A 26629-nucleotide genomic window follows, 5' to 3' on the forward strand; every position below is an offset into this window, starting at 1 on the left:
AAATGTATGTAGGAAGAAAAAAACATGCCATAAGAACTTATAAAAATCCCTACTTTTTGCCTCTTAAAACATAACACTTCCCCTTCCCAATCCTTACAGGGGTTTAAAAGTTTTTATTTAAAAAAAAAAAAAAAAAAAAAAAAAAAAAAAGAAAAAAAACCCGTAATATACTACAACAACAACAACAACTCTTCAACTCTTCATATGCTCCTAACACAAATTCAAGACATAAGGATATTAATAATAAAACAATTAATTATGATGTAAAAAAATGCAGGCATACACTAGGAGGCAGTAATCAACATCTTGCTATTTACTAAGACAGAACTGGAAGTTTTCTGGAAAAGCTTTATTCCAAACTATTATATAACACACTTAGAGGACAAAAATCTTGGTTTACATTAATAAAAAGCTTTTAAAGTAATTTTGTGTCCTTCAAATTCGCTTAGAGTGCCCTGAATTCAGCCCACATTTATGCTGGAGTCAAGGTTTGTATTAACCCAGCAATGTTTTGGTCAATTTTTGAGTTGCTAATTACCCAAAACAAGATTAACAATGCTAAGAAAACCCCCAACTTGTAGAAGCTCATTTCTTTCCATGTCATGTAAACATATCAACATTATAAAAACTAATCTGATATAAAAACGAAGCAAGATAACAGCTGGGAGTTAGGTAATAATTTCCAAAATGTATTTATCACCTGAGTATATTGTATTTGAAGCAACATCAAGAAAGCTAAACTTTCCTCCAACTTTATTTTGGCTGTTGACAAAAATTCAGCCTTCACTTTTAAAAAACCCTGCTAACATGAAAAATTATACAACCAATATGTCATAAGAATATATAACCAAGACTAGATACTATTCCCTGAAACTCTCTACCTTGTAAATAGCTGATGTTGGTTTAAAGGGATTATTACCTTGGGTTTGGAGTGTTTGGTGCTGGATAGGGAGATATTCCACCTGGAATTCCTGGCACATAGGAAGCTAAATAAAACAAGGATTTTGCATATTTTTACATTGCAGAAGTTTAATACATACCATGATATGTCAAGCTGCAGTAAGATGCTTTTCAAAGTTTATTGAACAATGAATTCAATATAACACAATGAAAAATGAGTAAAGAGAAGTCATTCAGTGGCCAAACTCCCTCAAAACCACACACCCTGCATCCCCCTAACACCACTCCTTTCCACAGCAATCCCAGATGTTTCCCTGGCTGCTCTCTTGGAGCTCAGCAAGAGGCAAACGTGCAGCTATTTGGTATGTCCACTGACCAAGGCAGCTGCTCCCTCTCTAAACACAAAAAGGACTAAACTGCAGCAGACCTTCCCACCATGCACTGACCAGTTAGAATTTCATTTGTGTAACTAAGCACATTTTAACAAAACAGAGGCAAATTTTGCATTTCTGAAGATTCTACCTCTACCTATCAACTGTGGTTAAAGTATTTTCAAGAGTATTTCAAGAGTTTGGAGGGAGACTGTGAGAACTGTAATTGAATTCAATTAGACATTCCTTAGAACAGCTAGCTAGGACACCTCTCACTGTGTTATTTCCCAGAATCACAGAATTGTTAGGGTTGGAAGGGACCTCTGGAGATCATCCAGTCCAACCCCTCTGCCAAGGTCACCTACAGCAGGTGACACAAGAACATGTACAGCTGGGTTTTGAATGTCTCCAGAGAGGGAGACTCCATGACCTCTCTGAACAGCCTGTTCCAATGCTCTGCCACCTCCAATGTAAACCAGTTCTTCCTTATACATAAATATAACCTTATTAATATATTGATTTTTTTCTTAATCATTACTTTTAACTAGGCACTGTGTGGATAAAAATAGATACCGATTTAAAAAATGCACAAGAAGTTGGTGTATCAAGTAAAATGTGAATACAAAAAAAAAAAAATCTCCAGCCAAGGAACTTAAAAAAAAAAAGTCATGGTATTAAAGATGACACCTGAGGAGCTTTCTTATATAATAGCTGAAAAAATAAAACGACCTTTCTAATGTAGCCAGTGTTTTTTACTCACTAAATAATGAGTACATAATTTGAGTACTTCAGAGTAGCTGAATTTCAAAACAGCTGATTAACTGTTTAACAATCCAACCACATTCCTACCCAGCAATTTCTGCTATTTAGAAGTTATACTTTAAAAATCAGTTATCAGCACATATAAATGTCCAAGGCTTTAATAGTGTCCGCAATTTTAAGTTTCTTCTTGAAAAGCTAACAAAAATCATGTTTTAGACATACTTATTCCACATTTCTAGCAATTTTAGGAATATTACATTAAATAGCTTTTTTTTTTAAGAGTCGAGCTATTTTCACCCTTGAATGCTTTCAAATGATTACAGTTTTTGTAAAAGGGCTTAATTTCTTCTTACACAATGTCTGTAGAACTTGAAAAAACCCAAATCTTAAATGTCTGTAAAATAAGGAAAGTCTGACTACACTAGGAAAATTAAGTAGCTATTAACAATTTAAAAGACCTGAAACATTTCCACTAAAATTACTTCAACTATGAAGCAATTCATAGTACTTCAGTTCAATTCAATTCAAAACAGTAATTCAAAGTACTTCAGCTTTGAATGACTACAAGAGTAATCAAGTGTGTTTCAACTGATGGTCTGTCCTTAAAGCACAAGTCACAGTCTCTACTAAAACTACACTTACACTGACACCCACTGTTCAGGACAGTGTGTTCAGGACAACACAACCACCTACTGCTCTTACAGGCAGGCTAGTGCTGGACAAGCAAAAAAACCTTGAAACACCTGCCTTTATCTGACTATTCCTAATGGTTCCATTTATGTTTGCTACCCCTCTTCTCACAGGTTAAGAGCCTAAGACCTTGTTAAAAATGGTTTTTGCTGGAAATGGCAACGAATAGCACTTCAGCATTTCATATGTAACACTATGATCAGGTAAAAGCCATATTTCAATACGAAAGTATACAGCCTTAAAAATACAGCAAAAATAAATAACCCCAAATACAGCTACTCTACCATTAAGTTAAAGTAGAACTCTTATAACATCATTAAAGAATCTCCAGCTAAGTTGAACCCCCTCCCCTCCTGCCCCAGTCCGTGGCTTGAGTAGGTCTACTCTACCCAATGCAGTCTCCTCTTGGGAGAATTTCTTGGATTTTCTGTTTCCTCCTTCCCCTTTTTGCCCCACCCATCCATCCCCAGTCTTTAAAATAAGATGCCTCCACAAGTTTAAATAAATACAAGATTTAAAAGGTCTTGAGAATTTTTGCAAGGAAATAAGAATGAGTACCAAGTCAGAGCACCACGTCAACAGAGAAGAATAAAAAAAAAAAATCACAAGGCAGGGGTTTTTTTTCTTATTCAGCCAGCATTTTTTAAGAATAAAAATAAACCTCACAAAGCAGGAGCATGAGCATAGGAAACACATGCAATAAGCATGCCTTTGCTTATGAAATCAATAGTTGCAGGGAACTTAACAGATGGATGTGTATTATCAGAATAAATAAAATTAAAATAACAGTTATCTGAATAATCTCTTTTAAAGGCTATCTCAGAATATTGACAGGATACTGCTTGTTTTGTGGAGCTTGGAGGGGTGTTCGTGTGTGTCTTCTGGTTTTGTTTGGGGTTTTTTTAATACAAACTTGTTTTTTCCCTTCCAAAACCCTAAAAAACACACACATTCTTTGACTCATAGAATCTTTTAGGTTGGAAACGACCTTTAAGATCATCAAGTCCAACCGGGCCAAGTACAGCACAGATTAATTCATTAGCCAGCAATACACAAAGTCATTCTACTGTAAAATGCATAATGTGTTGAAAAACTATGCAGGGTAACAACCACTGTGGAATATTAATATGATTATTTGCAGAAATAATGAGCACTTACTGGTTGGAGGGCCTGTTGCCTGGTATGGTGGGTAGCTCGACGAAGCAGTGGGCCGAGAAAAGACTGGAGGTTCCTCTCCAAACACAACAATCATGACCTGAATCAGCTCTAGCAAGTCTGACTGGGGCTGTGAGGGAAAGCAAATCACAAGTTGTTCAGTTTTCTAACAGAGAGTTTAACTGACTAGAGCAACAACAGGATACCTACAGCCCTCAAAAGCATTCCTTGCATTGTGGGTTTAAATATTTAAAAAATATATATATGTGTATATATGTGCATATTTAACTCCCTTTCTGGATTTTTTTACAGATGCCAAACCCAGCCAGGCAGTATTTAAAATTACTATGCCAAAATACAGCTTCAGCCACATCTACACCCAGAATAAACTGGGTAATACACAGTTCCCTATCAACTCCAGGACAATAAATGACTGAAGATGACTGTCCAATGGTGGATTATAATAATATTTTACAAATTTAAATCCACTTTCCAACTTGAAAAAAGTGCAGATCACTAAGTTTTCAGACGTTTCAATTTCATATATCATAGTTTATTCTCTGGTGCAGAATGTCTCAATGGAAAAAGTATTCTAACCCACTAAGGAGTGGCAAAAACCTCCTCTAAATATAGCTAAACTAGGCTTTTCTGTTTATAACTACACTTAATATAGGCATGATTTCATTTTGCCAAAATAAGAACAAGCATCATGAATGTAGTACCAGACGAAATATACCATTTCCAAATTTTCTCAGCTCCATAATCCACTTACTTATTTTTACCAGCCTCTCAAACTGAAAGAATTACATATCCCCTGTACCTTGGATGATCCTCTTGCTAGTGGGAGACCTGTATAATGATCTGGGCAGCTTTTTTCCACTATTATCATGCAAGTGCTGACCTACCACCCATCCTTAACAAATTTTTTCCTGTTCCCTTTTCATGAACTGTGCGCTTTGTACCGTTCTAACCTCGTCAGCACAGGTTATCTTCTTTACAAGTCCACGTTTTGGTCACAACTTCTACAAGGCCTGCACTGCTCAACACCTCTATTCATTGGAAAAGCAAATATATCCACATACTCGAGGCATAAGGAATGACTATATAAAGTCCAAGTGCTCACACAAGTGCATTTTAGTCACAGAGATTAAATTCAGCACAGAGACGTTTTAAGAGAATTTATAATTTCCCTTCTGTAAATATTGTTATCTCACAAGTCTTCACAACAGTGTTCTGCCACAGAAGGATGCCTTTATGCTGCACTGTTTAATCAGACAAACTGCAACTAAAGACGCAACCACATTAAATTACAAGGACCCAGAATGAAACATCCTGAACTTTAAGATATTACAAATAATAAGCAGCTGTCTTCATTTTAAAAATGGTTTAAGATCTCAAATAAAAGGGATAATGTCTTTTGTTTAAAATGATTCAACTATCTCAAGGAATGCAGAACTGAGCAATTTGAGAATTCCAGGTTCCCTGTACTTACATATTTCCACTCATGCAGATAAGGAAGGTATATCTTTCCATTTGCATCAACATGCTTCCCAGTTTTTATTGTCATAGAGCTGGTGGGTTTAACAAAACAAATTGGGGGGTTGAAAGGGTAGGTGTCCAGCAGCCACAGGCAAATTGGGATATTGTATGTGTTACCTAGAAAAGATATTTTGAAAGATTTTAAAGTTATTCCAACTCTTCAACTGTCCTCTTGTATCCAGATTTATAAAAAAATGCCTAAACCCATCAAACTCAATTGCACAGTTAGAAGCTGAAGCCAAAATCTACTAATAACATTCAATGAATAGCTGACATTATGGCCACCAACTCAACATTTTCAGAACAATTTAACTGTGATCTACAACTGTCATTTGCAACTAATACATTATCTCATTTGTTCTACAATGCAACATTACTAGATCCTACTCTGAATTATCCTTAGCTGCAGCAATACATAGTTTGCATTATTGCTCATTCAATTGACAAGCTTGAAAAATGTGCAGTACTGAAAGAAAAAAGATGTTACAGAGCTGTACAAGACTGAAGAAGCAATGCTCAACATTCAAATTTTATCCTGCAGCAAAAATAGGGAACAATTTCTTTAAAATATTTTGATTCGGGCAAGTAAAGAATTTCAGAAAAATAGTGATCACCAAAGCAGTGAAGTTGAACCAGGACAAATCTAAATAATTTTTCATGTAATTTGGGAAAATAAAGGGGTGATGATAATTATAATAAATGCATACCTCTGTAAGGCACAGGAATGGTTCCACTGAGGCTCATCAACTCCCTAGATGAACCGTCGTTAAAAACTGAAATGGAACAAACACACACATTTGCTATGTTAATCTCCACTCAGGTTATACCTCTTATATTTATTGGCATAAGTTTTCAAAGTTACATCCATATAAACTCAGCTTGAAAGGTTCTGCTCTTACACATTTATGGACTAGCAAATGACTGTCTACAGTCAGGCAACTTCTTATGAATAACACATTTCTGAGAAATGAATGACTAATTATTGTCAAACTACCTTCACTGCAAATAAAACTGTTTCCTCATTCAGAGAGCAAGTAAAACATGTTGGAACCTCACAAACTGCAAATCATGCAAATTGCTGCAAAGATAATCTGAACTCAATTTTAGAAAACAGCTGTCATCTGAGGATTGTAAAGAATTTCTTATGCTTTCACCAAACAAACAGATCAGCAAGAGTACTGAAAATTACTGGGCCACAGGCATTTACTACAGAGTCAGTAAAGGTAATTTAACCAAACAATAACACACTGAAGAGGAAAAAATGAGTAGCACTTGACTGACTGCCAAATCTGTTTTAGTTCACAAACCACACAAGAACTCTGACCTACATTTACAGAGTTGCTGTATTTAGTTTTCTCTTACTTTTAATCCAATACAGTATTCTTGGCTGAATAAATCAGCTTCTGCTGAGAAAGCTCTTGTCTTCCTAATTTCACCTGAAAGTTTCTAGTCATACTTCAAACATAGCTTACTGTGTACAATTGTTGTGGTGCTAAAGTTCTGCAAAGGCTGGTAGGACATGTTGGGACTTAGATGGGGGCATATATTTCATTATTAATATCAAGTTGAAAATGATCTCAACAGCAATGTAATCATTTTCTTGTCACTGATGTCACTGCCACAAATAATATGGATTATCTGTAAGTGATTCTGTGCTTAGCCTCTCCCAGGCAGCTTAGAAAGCATTAGGTAACACAAATGGCTACAGCTCAAAGCTATCTGGAATTCTGATCACCATCCTCAGATAAACTTGTGAAGCTATTCCAGCCACAGTCCTTTCCCTCTTGTTTTGTTTCTCCAGTCACTGTGTGAATTTTTATTTCTGTGACAGCTGCTGGCTTGCAGCTATTCAAGTTAGAACTAATTTATCTTTTACTTGTCCATGCCCCTTCTTAATATTTCTGAATTCAAATTTACAATATTAAAAACAGAAGGCTTTAAAATCTGTGGTGATGTATTGGTAATATAAATTAACTCACAGAGGAATCCCACAGCTGACAGTTAAAAAAGGTGATCGTAAGGAGGTTGATCTCAGCAGCTATGCTGGCTCACTGTATGCTGTGAAACCATGCCCTCATGGAGCTAACTCTAGACACCATCTTCACTTAACACATTTAAATTAAAATTTACTTAGAGCCTTTAAAATAGCTGACAAACAGTGACTGCCATCAGTAATTTACATTACAAAACCCTCATGACAATTTTCTATATTGACTATGTGTTCTGCATACTCTTACGGACTGCCACAATTATTTTTAATGAAGCATTTGCTCATTAATTTACAGTTCTTTCTAAACAGAATTCTAAAAATATCTTTATATGGCAGCACAGCTGAATTTGTAAGACACCAGCAATCTCAGGACACCAACAGATATGACATCACTGAGTGATTAAAAGCTAAGCTGTGAAAAATGCATCACTTCTTGGCATATTAGATAGACTAAGAAATACAGAAAGGTTACTTTAGAAAATAACTTTGTCTCTAAAGAAGTACTGATGTCAAAGACCAAAAAGAGAAACTTAAACTATGTTTTCTGATTTTAATCTTTTTCCCCCCATAAAAACTACCAAATGCCTCTAAAGCATCAACAATTCAATAACAAAAATTTTCTCATGCAGTGACTAACCATATGAATCCATGACAGGTTTGAGGTCCTTGTATTGAGTAATAACACTGGTTGTCTCCTGTATAGTTAGGTCTCTATACTTATACTGAAAAACAAAAGAGATAGAAATTACTTCAGAGACTACACTTCCAGAGTAATTTAATTTTATTTTACCCAATAGACTGCATCTATGAGAGTTTACACTGATATATGGATATTCTTCTCCATTCTTAATTTGGAATAAGAATTTAATTGTCCATTAACTGAACACTATTACTGGCATTGCCATTATTAACTTGTCACTGTCATTATTGTATCTGTCATTAACTTGACACTGCCTATATAACTTACCAAACTTTAATGAAGTGTTAAGATGTTTTTAGTCTTAAATAATGGTCCACGCATAAGTTATTTGGGAAAAGCTACTCCATTTTCTTTCATGTTCTACTGTAAGCAGCAGGATCTGAGAGATATGTGTGTATTTTGAGAAAGAAGAAAAATAAGGCATCTCCAGAAAAATATAGTGATGTTTTGAACATTCCTGACAAAAACCTATCTAGGATCTGACTCTCACAGGTATCTTTCACAGCACTTTTCAAAGCAACACAGTATTTAAGCATCATTGATTAGTATTTTCATGTATTTTATTGGCTAGAAAGCAGACATATCAAGGCACAATATTACCAGTAATAATACTGGTTTCATCCCCTTCCTTTTATCAGGAGCAGGGAGTAGCTCAGAGCACAGATGACCTGTAAACCACAGATACACTGCAACAGAATGTAGCAGTCTCAGAACTATAACCCCCAGACAGCAAAGGAGAAGCTCCTGGGCAGCAAAAGGTTGGTTCACCACATGGTGCAGCTTTTTAGCCTTGTGGCCATTCCTCCCAATAAATACTATTAAAAAGAAAAGCCAGCAATGTGGTCCCTGGACAATGTTTTCACTGTAACACAACTAAAAAACCTGCAATCTTCAGATGTCTTAAGGAACACAGACATGCCTCCAGGAAGACAAAGGGCCCAGAACAACGAAATGCCTGATATCCAAAGCTCTCAAATGTTAACAACACCTGAACAAATTAATTCAGACATTATCCAAGAGCAAACTGTGGTGCCACAACTAAAGGTCACCTTGCTTCTGACAAACATTTATGAGTTGTGAAACTTAGAAATTAACTCTTCTTCCTGTTACCTACAGAGACTGACAGGGATGCTCCTCCTGGGCATGACCACTTGTATTTACTGAGCAGAGTTGAAGGCACCACGCCGCTTCCCATAATGCCACCTCAGCCTGCAGAGTGATGCTGTGGTGAACCTTGGGTGATGCTGTGACTTATCTGCCTGAAATGACCAGGGACAAAACAGCCACATGGTCTCTCTGCAAGATGCTGGTCTGTGGGAGAGAAAGCAACCCTTCCAGTAGGGATGCCTGTGTGTGCAGGGAGGCACCAGCATGGAGATCAGTCAACCCCTGGGTGCTGATTTGATGGGAGGGTTGCAACAAAGCATCTCAGCCTCCTTTGGAAAAGTAATATTGTTGCAAATAGTTTTTACACAGAGGGTGATGAATCATGAGTAGAGAGACGCTTGTAAGATTTCAGCTACTGCCACAAGCAAAAATTAAGTGCTACATGAGCTGTTAATTCCCATACTTAGATCCATTTCCAAGACATGTCAAGATCTTTTTGGAAAATAATCATTACTACAAAGGTGATTAAAACTGATTAATTTGAATTCCTAATTTCTAGAATATTTTTTCCTCCTCCACTCTCAGATGGTAAATGCATCCCCCTCGTTTTACATATAAGGTAACAGATCACAGAAGGATGAAGCTTTTTAAGATCACACAGCAGCTAAATACCTGAAGGTAAACTAAGTGCTTACATTTACCAGAACTAGGGGTCTTTTGTTATCTCACACGCCGAACTATTTAATATGGGAAATATCACTGAACTTTTCTCTGTAGAACAGGAATTGTAATTATTTTAGAAAAATAAACATAAGGCAGTGAGTGAAACACCGTCTTCATTGTTCATCAGCTATCAAGCACATTTCACTTTGAACTGACCTGCAGAAAGTTAGATGGGAGTATAAAATGGGCAAGTGTGGGGAAATGAGGACAGTGGACTAATTTAGAAAAGACAAGTATATACAAATACATACACGATGTCACTTGCTGACACTGACTAAGCATTCAACACTCATTTTCAAGCTGAATAAAAGAATCTGCTTATGAGTCCATGCAGGTGAAAGACCCTTTAATAACGTTTCTTCTGTTTTGATCAGATTCTCAACTACTGTATTTCATTCTAAAACTGTGCAAATAAAATGATTAAATGTTGCTAAAAAATTCCCCCAAACAAACCCATAACCTCCCCCTAAATATTCAGCCTTAGGGGATTTCATTTCAACCCATAACTCCCCATGTGTTCAGCCTTTGGAGTTTTCATTTCAGGCTGCTGGACAAAGCCCAGTTTTCACCTGAAGAGCGGCATACGTGGCTCTGTATGATTCATGATGTGATTAATGATTTGCCTTCCAAGACCTGTTCTCGTTTCCTTGAACACCGGCGATAATAAAACCCACCCATCCCAGGGAACGATGCTGACCCTGCCTTCCCCCTCCATGAGTGAGCACCAGTGACACTGCACAGCCCCACGACCCACACCGTGCTCCGACCCCCGACGGCGCCTGGCAGTGTCCCAGCCCAGCACTGCAGTCTCGCAGGGCTATTCTGCCATCGGCGCGCCATTCCTCCCTTAACTCCATCCACAGTCTCCCGGTGCCTGGGCCCCGCTCCCTCCCCCCCCACCTCGCCGAGCCCGCCCGGCCGCGGCAGCACCTTGGTGAGCATCTTCTTGAGCTGGCTCTCGGACACCGCCATGGCGGCCGCCCCTCTGCCGGTGCCGCTCGCGGTGCCGCCTGCCCGACCCTACATAAACACAGGAAGCGGCCGCGCGACCGCTTCCGGCAGCGGCGCCGCTTCCGCGCGTCACGGGGCGGGCGCGGGGCGGCCCCGCCCCCTCCGCCACAGGCACCGCACGGAGCGCCCGGGCGGCTCTCGGCAGGGCAGCTTATTGTTAAAAAGCCTCTCTGTGAGTTCATTCTCCCCCTGATAAAGCCAAGTGCCGCTTCCCACTGCGCCGACGGAGCTGCGGCCCTTTGGTTCTTGTTCACGGAACGCGACACAAACACAAGATCAGGAGCATTAATGTACGAAACATACCTGTGAGAGTTGGCAGCTTACGATATATAAAACAACACCTTGACTATTCGCATGAAAAAAAAAAAGGCTTAACAGATGAGAAGCGACACCTTGAAGAACAACGTAAAACCTTAATTTCATAGTGTTTTTTCCAAAGTAAGTGGGAAACAACCCAGAAAAGTGCAGCCATTGCGTTCCGTGGTTTTTAAAAATACAGCAGCAAATTTGGTTACTTGCAGCCATCACTAATTTTGTCCCACCACTGACCACCACGATAAAGGAAATTTGAGTTTTCCACAAAAAAAAAGTCTGAATCACTGAAGGATTTTTTCTATTTTTATCTCAGTTCTGAGATCAATATACACCCAGAACTCCTTGCAAGTCTGGTTCTTTGTGAGATAAAAGCAGAAGGCACAAAGGAACAGATCTTTGGCTCTGCCACAGACCCTACTTTTGCTTAGAAAGCTTCATCAATACTTCATATACATTCATTAAAACCAGACTCCCCTCAAAGCATAAACATGGAATGACATTCCTAAGCTGCACACAGCAGGAGTGGAGCCCACATCTCCTCTGCCTGCAATGTGATGCTGAGGTACAACCAGGATGAATACAGTCTTTTACAGTACAGCAAATCAAGAAGTTAGAACCCCCCAAAAATCTCAAAAAACATCTGCTTTTTGACTTATCTAAAAACGCACATCCAGCTTTTTCATCCCACCCTTGGCCTCTAAGGAGGTGGGTTACAGGTTCTGTTGCCTTCTCAAGCAGCTGTTTGTTCCTCAGCCTGATGTAAAGCTCACTGCCCTCAGCTGGCTTTGGAGCGAGGTCTGAATGCACAGATACTTCTGCATTCCTTAACTGCTGGATTTTATCCTTTATTTGAATCCCATTCAGGAAGAGCACCTGTTGCAGTGTGTACTGAGAACTGTGGATGCCTTAGTGCTCTGAATGTCTTTACGAAATAAAAGCAAAACAAGTCATGACCAGAATATTCCCGACAGCATTAAGCATGCCACACAAATCCATATGCAATACTTCAGCTCTGAAGGGTATTGCTAACACTGTGCTCCCCTTAGCAGGATTAGTAGGAGGTAATTAGCAGTTCATTGACATAAGAGCATCAGCGATAGCCATGAAAGATGGAGCTATGGAATGAGGTGCAAAGAGCTAAGATTAACCCAAGAATCAGGCTATAATCAGCAACCAAAAACCAGAGGAGAATGTCACCTGAATTCAGGTAACACATTCTTGCATATTACCCTCCCCATTCTGGCTACCAAAAGTGCACTTTTCAAAGAAGACATTACCGTACAGAGCGGTATTACATAATTTAAACCAAAACTGAGAAAGCACTTTGGGAAAGTAAAATAACAAAACTTCCTGTTTTATATAGAAATCCATATATATGAAGCAACCTCTTCTGCCTTGCAAATCTCTGACTTGTGTCAGCAGACACGGAGGCCTCCCTTGTGCTTCCTTACAGCTTCAGCTGCTGCTGAAGGTCATGAATCGACCCTGCACTGCTTTGCAGTTTCTCTTGCACCAGTGGGTCTTCTTCCAGTTTGACCATTTCCAGCACTCCCTTGGTTCCAAGAATACATGGGAGACTTAAGAACACTTCACTGTTTATATTGCAACATCCCTGAAACAACACACAAAGAACACTGTCACACGGTTACTTGTACATGCCATCTGAAGCATTGATTATTTTAATTAAGCAAGGATATTCCATCATATGGCGTTTGGATGGGTCAAATTCCAGTTATTTTACATACTCTGCAGTGGGTTACTGTATAGAAACTGGAAAAGATTATGGTGCAGATAAAAATTTGTGAACCATGCCACACTTGGAGGAGTTTTCCAATATAGATATATCATACCTCTATAACACAGGCAAAGTTTATACTATTAACACCCATTCCTTAGGTAGAACAAGCAGGGACACTTGATAGTACGGTATCATTAGTTCTTTTAAGACTGATGAAAATAAAGTAAAAAATATAGCCAAAGAGAGCTATCTGGGGAACATTTTTCAAATACTGATCCCATATTTACTTTGTGAGAGAATTCATCCACCTTATATCCCTATAATTCAAGTTTACACTGTAGACTGCATTTATTTTTAGGATCTGTATGGGAAATTTTAAACTGGAGAGTAACTACAGAATGTAAAAGACTTGTCACCCCTCTGTATCTGAATTTAGTTCATAAACTATTAAAAACTTTATTTGAAACATAAGGATGAAATTAGGTACGTGTTTGTACTCGAAAGAATAAGCAGCAGCTTCCCTGCACTGGGACATGCAAATCACCCTTTTGAAGGTTCTCATTTGAAGGGACAAGTACATGTTTCTACATGGGTTTTCTCATCATACGAAGTGACTTAATGCTTCAATGAAGCCTCTCGGGATAAGCTTTAAACCAAGTTCAGTCTATAATTTTAAGTTAACTAAAGCTTCATAACTTTTGCCTCTAATTAAAGTATCAAGGAGTAAAAAGGCAGCTGTTTCAAACCTGGTCAAATAAAATAATGGCAGAAATGCATTTTGTACTTTCATAAAAGATACTGAACTCTTTCAGCCTCTAAAAAAATCTACATTCAATACTAAACACTCAGGAACTGCAATTCACACATTTCTTTTCATTTGCCAAATCCAGCTATTGCAGGGGTGCTGGTCAGCAACCTTGAATGTATTTCCCTTTTGGACATGTATTTTTGGGAGAATAATCCACTTTTAATATTGGTTTCAGATTAAAGCATTAATTGACTTTTACTCATTTTTGGACTATATTTGAAAGCTGTGGTTGGAAGAAAGCAACAGCAGCGGCATTGCTTCAGACATGCCTGTCTGCTAAAATTAATGGTCATATCCAGTATAAATAATATAATTACACTGCCAACCAAAAGATATTAATAACACATTTACCTTTGCCAGAGTGGATATAGAATGAACCTTTCTTCTATCTTTCAGAATGCTGTCAGTCAAATCAGCAACTGAGAGCCCAACAGACCAAGATCTCTGACCTTTTCCCTTCAGAACTTCCATAGCTCTACATATAAACCAGGAAAAGAAGAAAAACGTGATGTTTAGATTTTAATTATTCCTATTTTGGTTTATTTGTAAAACCCAGAAGACAGATTAAGTGCACCATATCGGGTATAGTATACTATAAAAGTATATGATTCTCTGTTTTGGAAAACAACAGAACGGAATAAAGAATTGCTTAAAAAAATTTCTTTACAATACTTTTTACCCGCAGTAGTAACAATTCTCTTTTCTGTCAAGAGGTGTAACTAATAAGTAGCTAATGGAACCAGGTAAATTCACCCAAAGCTGTGCTTTGCTTTGAAGCAAATGCTTCCAACACAAGCTCTGAGAAAAGTGTGTCAGAAGGCTTGTCTATTATTTTTTCTTTAACACACAGCCGAACTGGCAGCCTCTGATATTCTGGTGTCTTCTCCTTAGATTGCCACAGGCACAACGTTATTAAGAACTTCAGAAAAACAGTGACCATACACACTGACCAAAGGAGAATGACAACACGACCTACAATCTGCTATAAACTCAATGTAGGAACATTTTAGAGCAAAGTTCACCCAATTCATAAAGAGAAAAAGGAGAAACTCTGCAAACATCAAGTACCTGAACATGAAGAAAAGGAAAGGGTTACAATGGCGTTACCTGTTGGCCACCTTTTGCCTTGAGTTACGAGCAGCCGTTCCTTCCGTTTGATTTGCAGCTAAATTATGACTGGTCCACGATGATACTAAATAGAAAAAATCAAAGCTTAAATGCATATCTAAACAGTGACTAACATAGGTACCAGATAAGGTGAGGAGAAGAAAAATAAAAAGAAAAATTCAGGCTTTCCAAACTTTCCTTCCTCCACAACAACCCAAATGTAGATGACAACTTTTTAATGTTCCCTGGAGTGATGAAATAAACTCTATAGTAGCACCTTGCCAGAGACACTTCCTTAAAGATGACTGAAGTAATGTGTAATAATTGTTACAGTAGCAGTAACCTGCCATATATTATACCACATTTCCTTCCTCTTTCAGTACCTCTAACCTGTATTCTTACTATATTGTTAAAGCCAAAAAGAAAACCAGGATGAGGTTGGTTGGGGTTTTTTTGTGGGTTTGTAATTTTTGGTTTTTTTACTGTGACAAATGTCAAATACTTCTGCTATCACTCCAGGTCTACTGACTTTGGTACACACAAAAACTGTCTTACTTAGAACCATTATGAAAATCTACCACTCATTACTTTTCTTATTACCTTCATTATTTTTCTCAATTATTCTTTCAATATTCAATTACTTAAGCATTGCCAGGACATCATCTGCTCATAGTTATAAGAAAGTATCACTTTACCTTTGTCTTCCCCTTGTTCACCAATAACCCAGGCATCTTTTGCCAGCACCTCTGCTTTCAAAAGGTTTGTCAGTACGTACTGAAATCTCTCCGAGTCAAGATTGGCACCTACTCCAATCACTCTGCTTTTGGGAAACGAGCTCAGCTTCCACGCCACATATGTCATTACTTCAACTAAATGTGAAAGGAAAGGATGTTGCCAATGAAGGACCACTCACACAATTCAACACAACTGCAAACTCTGAATCACAATTACAAAAAACTCTGGACCAAGTTGTTTACTTTAGAAAATGCATAAGCATGTAAGAACATACTGGTAGTTTATTTCAACCTAAAATACCAAGTCAGGTGGGGAGGAGGTGAAAAAAATTCACAGCCCAAGTAAAGTTTTCAGAGAAATCAAGTGAAACTTCAGAATAAGTCACCACACTTCCCTATACCAAAAATCTCACAGGCTTGTACATTTAATTCAGCCAGTGTTTAATTTATTTTCATTTGGCAAGCACTCTCTGCTCCATCTCCACAGCTCAAAAATGGTAGGAAGGTAAGAGTCATTTGAGAAATATACACAAGGGCTGTCTTCAATGCATTTACAGGACAGAGCCTCACACTTACTTCTTTCCCTTTTAAGTAGTGATCTTGCTTTGTCTTAGTTCACAGTATCCCTGACCCAACAGATTTAAACCTTTCACCAAAATATAGCTGCAATATTTACTATGAACACTATACTTTGTATATTAGTAGCCTGTGAGTGTGATCATATGGCACATAACACACATGCATCTGTCCTTCCTGCAGAGGGGAAATGTGTACATAAAAATCACAACTGACAAGACAACAGCCAATGGATGTGAATCTTGTAGACACAGTCAGGTCAAAATTACATACAGAAACATACTGATATACATACCTTTTATACAAAACAAAGTATACTATTTTCTTTTATCTTGGTAACAGTAAAGAAAAAACCCTCAAAGACAGTGTCCTGCTCAAAGCTGAAAAGGAAAACATCTTTCAGAGTGGTAAGAAGTTCTGACTATGTGGGTGTATTCAGCAGTAACATATTTTTAAAACAGGCCAAAGAAAAGGCCATGTAAGGGACAGAACATTTTGCAAAGTACCAACATACCTGGATGAGAAGCAACAAGGAGAACAGCATTCTGATTGTAGTGTGCTATTGCTGGAATAATTCCTTTGAACAAATCCACATTGCTTTGTATGACATCGAGGTAAGTCTGAGCATTACCCAGAGAATTAACTGTAACTACCACAACTTTTGAATCAGCAGAAGCAGAAAAATCTGAAAATACAAAGAAAAGAGGTTTTTAAAATTTATGTCATTCTATTGAGTCTTGGATGCAACACGAAGAGCCATTCTAAAGGCTAAACTGCAGCATCCAGCTTAATTAGGGATTCTTCACCTCCTGTCCCTCCCAGTTTCCCCAGTGTGGAATTTGGGGCACTTCCACAGCACCTGTAAGACACTGCTCTCCCATAGAACTACTTTCCTGTTTTACAATTGCCAAACACAGAGGGCAGACTGCAATTTGTCCAAGGTTACACAGTAGGGACCAGAAAAAAATCTAGATAGTGTTGACAGATAAACTTTTCCAAGTTTTCTTGGCAAGAGAGGAAAAAAAATACATCTCTGAAAATTCTCCTTCACTTTTATTCCAATTGTTAAAGAAGGGGAAAGATTTTACTCCTAATTTTTAATCTTATACCTCACTCAAGGACATGTAGACAATCATAAAAAGCACTTCAAGTCTGTTTATTAACTCCAGTAAAAACCCATGTATTTATTAGCCCAAGGAAACACGCAACCATGTTTGCTGCAGGAATTTGTAAGTCAAAGCTGCCTTGAGCAGGTAACTTTAAATATCTGAGTACCACACAGGTGATCAGCTTGGGCACGGCAACAAGGTGATTTGACTGTTGCACCACTTCTGGAACCAGCTGAAGCCAAAGCAGAGGCCTAATGCACTGACAAACTGGAAGCATACTAAGTAGGATATAATTAATACCAGCTTGCCCTAAACCTAGATATAAGCATACTAAAATAACAGGTGACAGTGTACAAGCATTTTGTAATACTGTAACACTACTAAGAGCACAGCCAGCAACAACAGACAAGCTTTTTGTACCACAGCTAAATGTAAACATATAATAGGCAACCACAAAGGCACAGACAGATTTGTGATACAGTTGCACAACCAGGGTTCAGGAAAAAAGTGTGCTAGCAGTAAAACCTGCAAGATAAGATCAAAGAATGTACAGCAGGCAATGCCAGCTGCAGAATAAGCAACAAAGACGCCTGGTGGAACCAGAACAAGTCCCTGTCCCAAAAGTAAGATAAATTACAACAGAAGCACAAGAAAGCCCCTCATTTCCTCTTGCAGAGGGTGCAAGGAACATGCAAACATGACACACAAGCAGGGAAGAATGGGGAAGTCGCTCATTTCAGTTTCAGCTTCCTCTGTGGAAGAGCTTCCTAGTTGCACTGCCCCAAGCTCTGCAACCCAGACCAAAGACTGTGACCATCATCACTAATTACAGAGACATGGCATCGACTCTGTTGAATTGCACTCACAGCTAACTGAGGACAAGATTTTTAAGAACTCATTGTTTGAATATGCAGTGATACTGATTAAGAACTAACTATTGGCATGTTTAATGAACATCAATTTAGAAAAGCAGAACTTTGAAAAATTCCTTTGTTTATCAGCCTTTTTAACACCGGTCTCACAGGTCTCTCCAATTCCCTAACATACATATATTTTTCCCTCTTCTTTCCCTCTCTCTGCTTCTGACACTGAAGTATCAGCTTGGCTTCTATGTATTTCTGCACGAGTCCAATCTCAGGATTAGCCTCTTATCCTGGAAGTACAGACTAACATACCTCAACCTCTATAAACAATGGAAAAAGCCTGAAATAAAAGCTTTCAAGCTTTGCTGAACCTTCCTTTCCAATTTTACTCTGAAGAGACAGAGGAAAGCAAGAAGCTATGAAAAGAATACATCTTTTACAAATGACAGCCTGTATGCCTCTCTGTCTCCCCAAGTGTCCTGCTCTCATTAAAACAAGCACAAGCACACACAGTACAGCACTTGCTCCCATTCCAGAAACAACATCCAATACCTCTGCTGATCTCCACATTTGGCAGAGCAAAGATCTCCAAGTCCATGGTCCCTCCTTTTGCTGCACCTTCAGAAAGATCCAAAAGAATCACCTTGTCTGCAACACCCTGTATGAATAAAAATAACACAGATCAACAAGAAAACAAACTGAAACTTGTTGGAGTAAGGAATAAAAACCAAAATTCCTCCAATTCCAGTGTTTGTTGCACTGTGCACAAACCAAACAAAATTACTGATCAAGATTACAGCCAATTCACAAGAAAAAGAATTTAGTTTAGAAAGACACTCCTTTTTCAGGGGACTACGAGATCCCAATTGTAAGAGGCCACCACTCAGGCAAGAACCCTCTAAGTAAGGATTTTCAAAGTAAGTGAATTCAATATTCAATCCTTTGACTTAAAAAAAAAGCTGACTGAGAAAGCAGGGCAGAAATTAACACTTCTGCATGTCTGTAAGTTAACTAAAGAGGCAAATGACTTAAACAGTGACAGAGCTGTTAAAACTGCTGAGGTATTTTTAGTGTCAGACACTAAGAACTAGACTGGAAGCCTCTCTATTAATCAGGTTTGCTACTTTTATACTATTTTATAATTATGTACCTTTGCTGCAATTGCTAGCACACATGCAATGCCAAGATCTCCAGCTCCAACAACAGTAATTTTATTAAAACATCCTTCATTTTTGCCTCCAATTTTACTCCTTGATTTCATGTCAGTCTCTCCTACAAGTAAAAGAAAATCACAAATTTAGGTGCTAATCCACACTGTGTTAATACAAGTATTGCTGCTTCATAAAGGATCATGGTTGTGCCAGAGTTAAATCAAATTACACAAACCTTTTTAAAACAGTGGTCAAGTCTGATTGCAGAAAATTCATCACAACCTCCAAGGTTGTAAAACACAAATACTCCTCTTTAGATAGGAATGTTTTTTCACTAAGTAGAAACATATGAGCAACAATAGCAAGAAGCTAGACACTAATATCACACAAACAACGCTCCCTTTGCTACTGTTACCCATGTGAATACATATCATGGTCAAAAAATTTGTAAAAGATATCATATTTTGAAAAGACATGCAAAATGGAATTTGATTAAAACACAAGAACCTGAGGTTGCTTAGCCAATGCTACTGGCAACACAGTGATTCTCATTCTGAGTATAATGCAGAGAGATTTGTAACAGAAACATTTAAGATTGATTGTCTAGAAATGTGTATCATGTGCACACCACGTTTGAGCTCACAAGCAGTTTGTGTACACAATTACCAGAAGAAACAGCAGAAAAGGGTTAAAGGGAAAGGTTTGCACAAGCTGCCACAGATCACCATCCGTGACTGCACTAAATAAAGGAAGAAGAAAAGACTGACCTGAAGAAAATGTATCAGGGTGAAGAGTAAAAGGACTGGAGCCATAAAACACTCACGTACGGAAAACCTGGGAACTGTGAAATTCAGGAATTTTGCCCAAGACTTAAAATGGGTGAGATAAAGCAATGAGGCAAAATGCCAAATTGCATCCACTCCTGAAGGGTATAAAAGACAAGTCCAAAATCAGCTTGTCAGCACTGAACAAGGAGAACTCAAGACACATGAAGTGAACTCCACAGCCAGCGTTCCTTGTTCTCAGTGCTGCACAGCAGTGACTGGGGTCAGCTGGGTCTCAGGGCTTGTGACTGAGTGTGAGAGTGTGAGTGAGTGAGATCTGAGACAACGCATAACTAGGATTGGGTAAAATCAACTTGTTCAGAATAAAATCGCAGCTCCCTTCCATAAAATCTCAGACTGAGTTTTCCTGCAGTGATTTCCAAAAAATTAGTAGTATCGAGTCTACAGTAGTTTTCAGTAGGCTTAAATGCAAACATCCAAAACGAGCTGCTTACTAAATAAAGAGAATCTCAGCTCTCTGTTCAAAGAGATGCTTTTGACTACACAGAGAAAACACAAAACACTGTGGACAGGCAATCACCAAAAATTCAGATATTAAAACTGTGTAGTGTTCTTTGTGATATCAAGTAATAACAATAAATGAATATATCAAAGAACATTAGAAACAAGTTCATGAAAACATCCACACCTTCTGTAATCTTTGCAATGTAGGACAGAAGTTCTGATTGCCTGGCTGCATCAGAGGATGACAGTGAATACAAAGGGAGCTCTTCCTCAAACTTTGCAATCATTTCCTTGATTAATCCAATGACAGTCGATTTAGGCTGAAATATAGCAATACAAAAGACAAAATAGCTGACTAGCTATTTCATATAGTGATACCAGCTGTGAACTCCCATAGTTATACACAGTTTAATCAAATCATAAATATTGACACCCTTAATATTTACACGAACATTTAAGGGAAAGAAAAGCATCACTTTTTGAAGATACTTTCCAAACAGAAGTATGGAGTAAAAGGAATTTAACAAAAAGGAATTCTAAAATTGAAATTAGCAGTGCAACTAATTTTTGAAGGCATCCATGAACATATGGAAACCTTTGATATAGCCACATCCAGTATCATAAAAGGGACAAATCCTAGCTAAAGGAAAGATAGTTCAGTCTTCTCAGATGAGCATTGCTGTCCAGAGTTCTTGCAATTCAGCCCTTCTTCAGGCAAAATACACAGTGAAGTCAGTAAAAGTTCTCATAGGAATGTCTATTTCAATAAAGGAAAATATAGTCCATCCATTTCAGAAAGCTGGAATACATTAAATCATTTTTACTGGCCTGGCAGTCCTATTTAAGTGAGTAATTTAACACAGTGTACAGAATCATTTTGCAACAGCATTGGCTCTAGAATCTCTGTGCTGTTTCAGAGCTCTGCCAACAGAGACATGCCCAGAAGGTAGAACCTTCCACTGAACTTTCCTAGGGATACTCAACTGGTCTAGTACTATGACTCACTATTAACAGCAACAAAGTATCATGAGGCTTAAACTGCTTTGGAACAAACTGGGTCCCTTTTCTTCAGCTTAAAATAACTTTCCTTCAAATCACTTACAACTTCCTTTACAATTGCTTCGAACTGCCTGAAAGCTGTAATTTCAAGAGACATAACATTCTGCTTCTCTTTGCATAACTATTGCATATTTAAAATTAACAAAAAAGAATGCAGAAAACAAAAAGCCCTGAACCCTACTCACTCCACGGATCTCAATATGATACCATGCATTATTCCCAAGTACTTCCCCCCGTCAGTCACTCCATCTCTTACATGGCTCCAGTTCTGCAGGTAGGGCAGATAAATCCTGCCATGAGCATCAACATGCTTTCCCACTGAAATGCCCATGTTTGCAGTTGGCTTCAAGAAGCAAATGGGGGGAGCAAAGGGATGAGAATCCAGAATCCACAGCTGAATAGGTATGTTATAGGAATTACCTGTTCAACACAAAACAAAAGCCATTAGTAACTTCTGCATTGGGAAGAGGCACTAAAAGCCAGTCATGTGTGTGATGTGATTTACACTAAATAATAACAAACTGAAAAAGCCTGAGAGATCGCTTTCCAGAATCACACAGAGTATTTCTGTTACTTAGGCTAGTTAACAAACACAGACTTGTCTGGATCGACTTGAAGTGCTACTGATCATGTCTTTCTTAATATAAAGCTCTGTGGTTGTTTTGCTTCCCAAGGTCCTCTTATCAGCCAACGTGTCCTCTTTTCCCAGCAAAGAAATCACTTAAAGGTACCATTTCATATTTATTTTAGGACTTAACAACTAGTGCAAAGAGGCAGCTATTAAGAGCTTTACCAAAGGCTTCAAGTTAAAAATAAAAAATTACCTACTGGTTATTTTTGGACACTGCCTATACAAGCATAGGGCTTGTATATATAGAGTTCACACAACCTCCATTAGAACCAAAGAGTTTGCCTACACGGTCTCAAACTACATGACTTTTTAATAGTTAATTTACCTATATAATTAATAATTTTTAATTTCGGCATCTGTTTTTGCATCTGCACCTGTTTTTGCAGAAGTGGCTTCTGCCAATTCATGCAAAATGCTTTCTAGCCCTCTTTAAAGAAGCTGCACTACTGCTAAGAGGCAGCACCCAACACATTTCACAATTAGATTCATAACTGGCAAGAAAATTTGATTTATCTTACCATATTTCACTGGAACAGTACCACTGAAATTCAGGAGGTCCTTCTGGGATCCATCCTTGAAGGCTGAAATTAAAAATGTGATTTTAAAAAATAATAAATGCTTTCAAGTCTGTGATGGTAGTCCCATCCACAACTACCAATATACCACACCGATTTTTCTTTAGAAATCAACCACACTGCCCCTGAAAGAGCCAAGACTAGAATGCTACAAAGGTCCCACCTCCCCTTTTCAGTATTTCCTTAATGGAATCTTAATGAAAATTGCATCATTAGTCTGAAAATCCCTTGTCCTGGGTAATTCTGATGTTGCAGGAATTTTCAGTCAGGCTGAGGGATGCTGGAAGTACACTCTATAAGATACAAATAACAAAATGCTTTCAATACAATCGTGAAAAATGGGGAAAATGGTGTTACATATAAAGATTTTAAAACATCAATATTCTATAATTACTGACAAGCTGAAATAAAATGAAGTGAATAAGTCATTGAGGTTTTTATAGTTTTTATATAGAGTCAAAGTAAAGACAGGAACACAACTGAAAGATATTCACACTACTTAGATTCTGTTATACACAGTCTGAATCTATGGCAAGTAAGAATCCCCACAATTAGTTCAAAGTAATTGTATCACTTCTTACTGTATGTGTTCATGGAGAACGTGAAGTTTGGGTATGTCTTGCTAACATTCTTCAGCTCTTCTATGGTCAGGTCTCTGAACTTATACTGGGAAGGGGGAGAAAAAAAAATCAGGAAAAAAAAGTTTCATTTCAAAGGCTTCTTTCTTTACCAGAGATAGCAAAAAGGATATGAGACAAGGCAGAAACACAAGAAGGGGAATGTAATAATTACTTGTGGTATTATAAGTAGTTTTGATGTGAAATATATTATCAAAAAGAATTGATTACAAAAAGGCTTTAAAGGTAGCGCAGGTCTGCTGTTGCTGCATAAGAACTCAAATTCTGAACATTACTCCTTACACACCATTTCTTTCCATTCACAGCTGTGTGAGCAGAGGTTTAGTAAAGTTTAGTCTCCTCTGCACACAATAACTAAAAACAATATAAAAACATAAACCTCTTAGAAAAAGGAGATTATTTTATTGCTGACACAGTAAAACTCAGATCCACCTGCACATATTTTAGAAGAGTTTCATAAGATGTTGATTGCCACACACATACTAAATGTGTAAGTGATTAGCCTCTGGGATTTTTTTCCATTTTTATGCTGTCTTTGAGAGGTGAGAAGATGAATCACTGCTGCTTGAGACTGTCCCCAGCCAGACCAATACCTGGACTTCCAAGAGATTTGCATCCTCCCACATCCCAGAGTTATGAAGAATATTTTCCATTTCCTAGATTAAGGCCTCTGCTTCTCATTTAGGAAACCTGGAGTTGTTTTGGAACCCTTGCCTAAGCAAACACAACTGCAGCCTGACAGTGGCTTAAAGAGCTTCTCTCTGCCCTGGAATACTTATCACACAGTAGTAGCTTAAACCAAATTTGTCTTCAGTCTTGTACCCCACCAGCAATGCTATAGCTATGGGGATATTTTCCATTTTGTACAAGAAAACACAGAGCTGCTGAAAAGAAACACCTTTTAGTCAGCTTCTCCCCACTCAGTCTTACAGGATACTGCAAAGTCAGGCAAGAAAAAAAATTAAAACAAATTTGCCCAAATTAGGAATGTCTGCACAACTTAGATTTAACACATTTTTGGAAGCGTTGATTCATCTGGTTGTGAAACCAAAGCCATCTTTCCCCAGCTGGACCCCTTCTATTCGTAATGCAAAACGAGGCATTATTCCTATCAAATAGTTTGTCCTATTCTAAAGATCAGAGGATTTATGAGGCGAGTCGGACACAGACCTCGCTCATTCCGCACCTGAAATTATCCGGCATGCCCAAAATTTAAATACGCCCACCTCAGTTTCTCACATGGAAATTAAAACGCTCAGAGGGATGCTACAACAACACGCCTGTGTTCCCAGGGAGCGGAGGTGCTAACGCAGGGAACGCCGCCAAAAAAAAAAAAAAAAAAAAAAAAAAGAAAAGGAAAGAAAAAAAAAGTTACCAATTCCCCGGTGGATTGATAACTCCGAGTGAACAGTAAGGTTGCAGCCGGGAGGCACGTCCCGAGTCACGGGAATAAATTCACGCGCAACTTAAAGCTCGGCTGCGGACAGGGCAGGGACGGGACGGGACGGGACGGGAGTCCTTCACCAGCCACCACCACGAAACCTCCTCCCTTCTCTCCCAGCGGCCGTTTTGGACCTGCAGGACCTTTCCATTCCCGCCGCCCTCATTCCTTCCTTCCCCCCCCCTCAGCGCGGGGTCCCCCGCGCGCCCCCTCCCCTCGCCTGCCACGCGCGCACCTTCCCCAGCTGCCGCCTCAGCGCCTCCTCCGCCACCGCCATGGCGGCGCGCGCCGCGTCCCGGCGGCCCCTGCGCGGCACCCGCCGCCCCTCAGGGAGGCGGGATGGTCCCGGGCGCGGCAGCGGTTCGGTTCGTCCGGGGAAACGGGAAAAAAAGACAAACAAAACCGTCATTTTAATTCTCCTTCCGACGCACGTGAACGCTTCAGTACGCGACCGTGGCAAAGAGCTCCGGGCTGAGTGCCATTTCCAGCCGCCATGGTGTTGCAAAATGTGGAATAGGTGGAGATTATCTGAAATCAGGATATTTCTTCATGTAAGATGTTTGCATACTTTCAAGCCTAATCAGCAAGAAAGGAGACTTAGTGTAGGAGCAGGCAGCACCCAGCGTCCCCTAGACAAGGACATCTAGGAACTACCAAGCTTTAAGGATGCAGTAAATCAGCATGTTGTTTATAGAATCATAGAATATCCTGAGATGGAAGGAACCCATCAGGATCATCAAGTCCAACTCCTGGCCCTGCACAGGACACCCTAAGAATCACACCGTGTGCCTGGAAGCACTGTCCAAATGCTTCTCAAACTCAGACAGGCTTGGTGCTATGACCACTCCCCCTGGAAACCTGTTCCAGCGACCAACCTAAGGAACCTTTTCCTGATATCCAACCTAAACCTCACTCAGCTTTATGCCATTTCCTCCAGTCCTGTCACTGGTCACGAGAGTGAAGAGATCAGTACCTGCCCCTCCACTCCCCCTCATGAGGATATTGAAGACCACAAAGACCCTCAGCCTCCTCCAGGCTGAACAGACCAAGTGACCTCATCTCCTCCTCATAAGGCTTCCCCTCCAGACCCTACACCATCCTCACGGCCCTTGGCCCTTCTTTGGACACTCTCTAATAGCTTAATGTCTTTTTTATATTGTGGTGCTCAAAACTGCACACAGTACTCAAGGTGAGAACATAGCAGTTAGCACCCCTTAATCAAGGACATTCTGGAACTAACAAGCTTTAAGGATGTAGTAAATCAAGATGTTGGTGTATGTATGCCTTGCTAACTTGGCAAAATACTCAAGGTTCATGTATCCTATAGCTGAACTATTTTCACTATAATACTAAAAATCACACCTAGAGGTCAGAAAGACCCCTGCTAAGGTGAAGACCTTTCCCCTGAGCATGTGTAGAAGTTAGCTGGGGTTACATAACTTTTATGGAAATTACTAACCAATCGTAATGGGGGGGCATACTTGGAAAGCTACTAGTTCTGAATTTCTGTGTATAAATAATGGCGTGGAAATTCCAGTGGAAAAAAAATAATCTCTCCAGGAGCCCACTTAGACACATTCTTTACGACAACAGGCAAGGGCATGCCAATACAGAACAGAAGTTTTGCAGGTTCCCCGCATGCTACTC

The 26629-nt window shown here is 39.0% G+C and overlaps 2 protein-coding genes across 7 annotated transcripts in view; both read right to left on the reverse strand.

The window, feature by feature from the left end:
- TSG101 (tumor susceptibility 101) overlaps positions 1-11025 on the reverse strand; it is a 24766-nt gene extending 13741 nt beyond the window's left edge. Inside the window, exons 1-6 of one of the 2 annotated variants that reach the window (XM_064657504.1) lie at positions 10868-11025; positions 8045-8129; positions 6125-6190; positions 5371-5534; positions 3882-4008; positions 920-986 (exon numbers count right to left, since the gene is read on the reverse strand). In XM_064657504.1, the coding sequence (XP_064513574.1) occupies positions 920-986; positions 3882-4008; positions 5371-5534; positions 6125-6190; positions 8045-8129; positions 10868-10909 (551 nt within the window). In that variant the 5' untranslated portion in view covers positions 10910-11025. Of the gene's footprint in view, positions 1-919; positions 987-3881; positions 4009-5370; positions 5535-6124; positions 6191-8044; positions 8130-9221; positions 9699-10867 lie in introns of those variants that run through there. The other variant, XM_064657503.1, reaches the window with a different exon arrangement.
- A 513-nt stretch (positions 11026-11538) lies between these two features.
- On the reverse strand, positions 11539-25321 carry UEVLD (UEV and lactate/malate dehyrogenase domains). 5 transcript variants are annotated; one of them, XM_064657497.1, is made up of 12 exons: positions 25218-25320; positions 23485-23569; positions 22847-22909; positions 21954-22117; positions 20823-20958; positions 19349-19470; positions 18751-18856; positions 16741-16911; positions 15612-15785; positions 14917-15001; positions 14161-14284; positions 11539-12875 (listed from the first exon to the last, which is right to left on the reverse strand). In XM_064657497.1, exons 1-12 carry the CDS (start codon positions 25257-25259, stop codon positions 12711-12713), a joined length of 1437 nt encoding a protein of 478 aa, XP_064513567.1. In that variant the 5' UTR covers positions 25260-25320; the 3' UTR covers positions 11539-12710. The 5 variants fall into 5 exon arrangements, with proteins under 5 accessions (XP_064513567.1, XP_064513568.1, XP_064513569.1 ...); XM_064657498.1 differs by lacking the exon at positions 25218-25320 and adding an exon at positions 24917-25115; XM_064657499.1 differs by lacking the exon at positions 25218-25320 and adding an exon at positions 24768-24792.
- Positions 25322-26629: the final 1308 nt, after the last annotated feature.

Source organism: Pseudopipra pipra, chromosome 6, assembly GCF_036250125.1.
Source record: "Pseudopipra pipra isolate bDixPip1 chromosome 6, bDixPip1.hap1, whole genome shotgun sequence".
NCBI classification, from domain to species: Eukaryota; Metazoa; Chordata; class Aves; order Passeriformes; family Pipridae; genus Pseudopipra; species Pseudopipra pipra.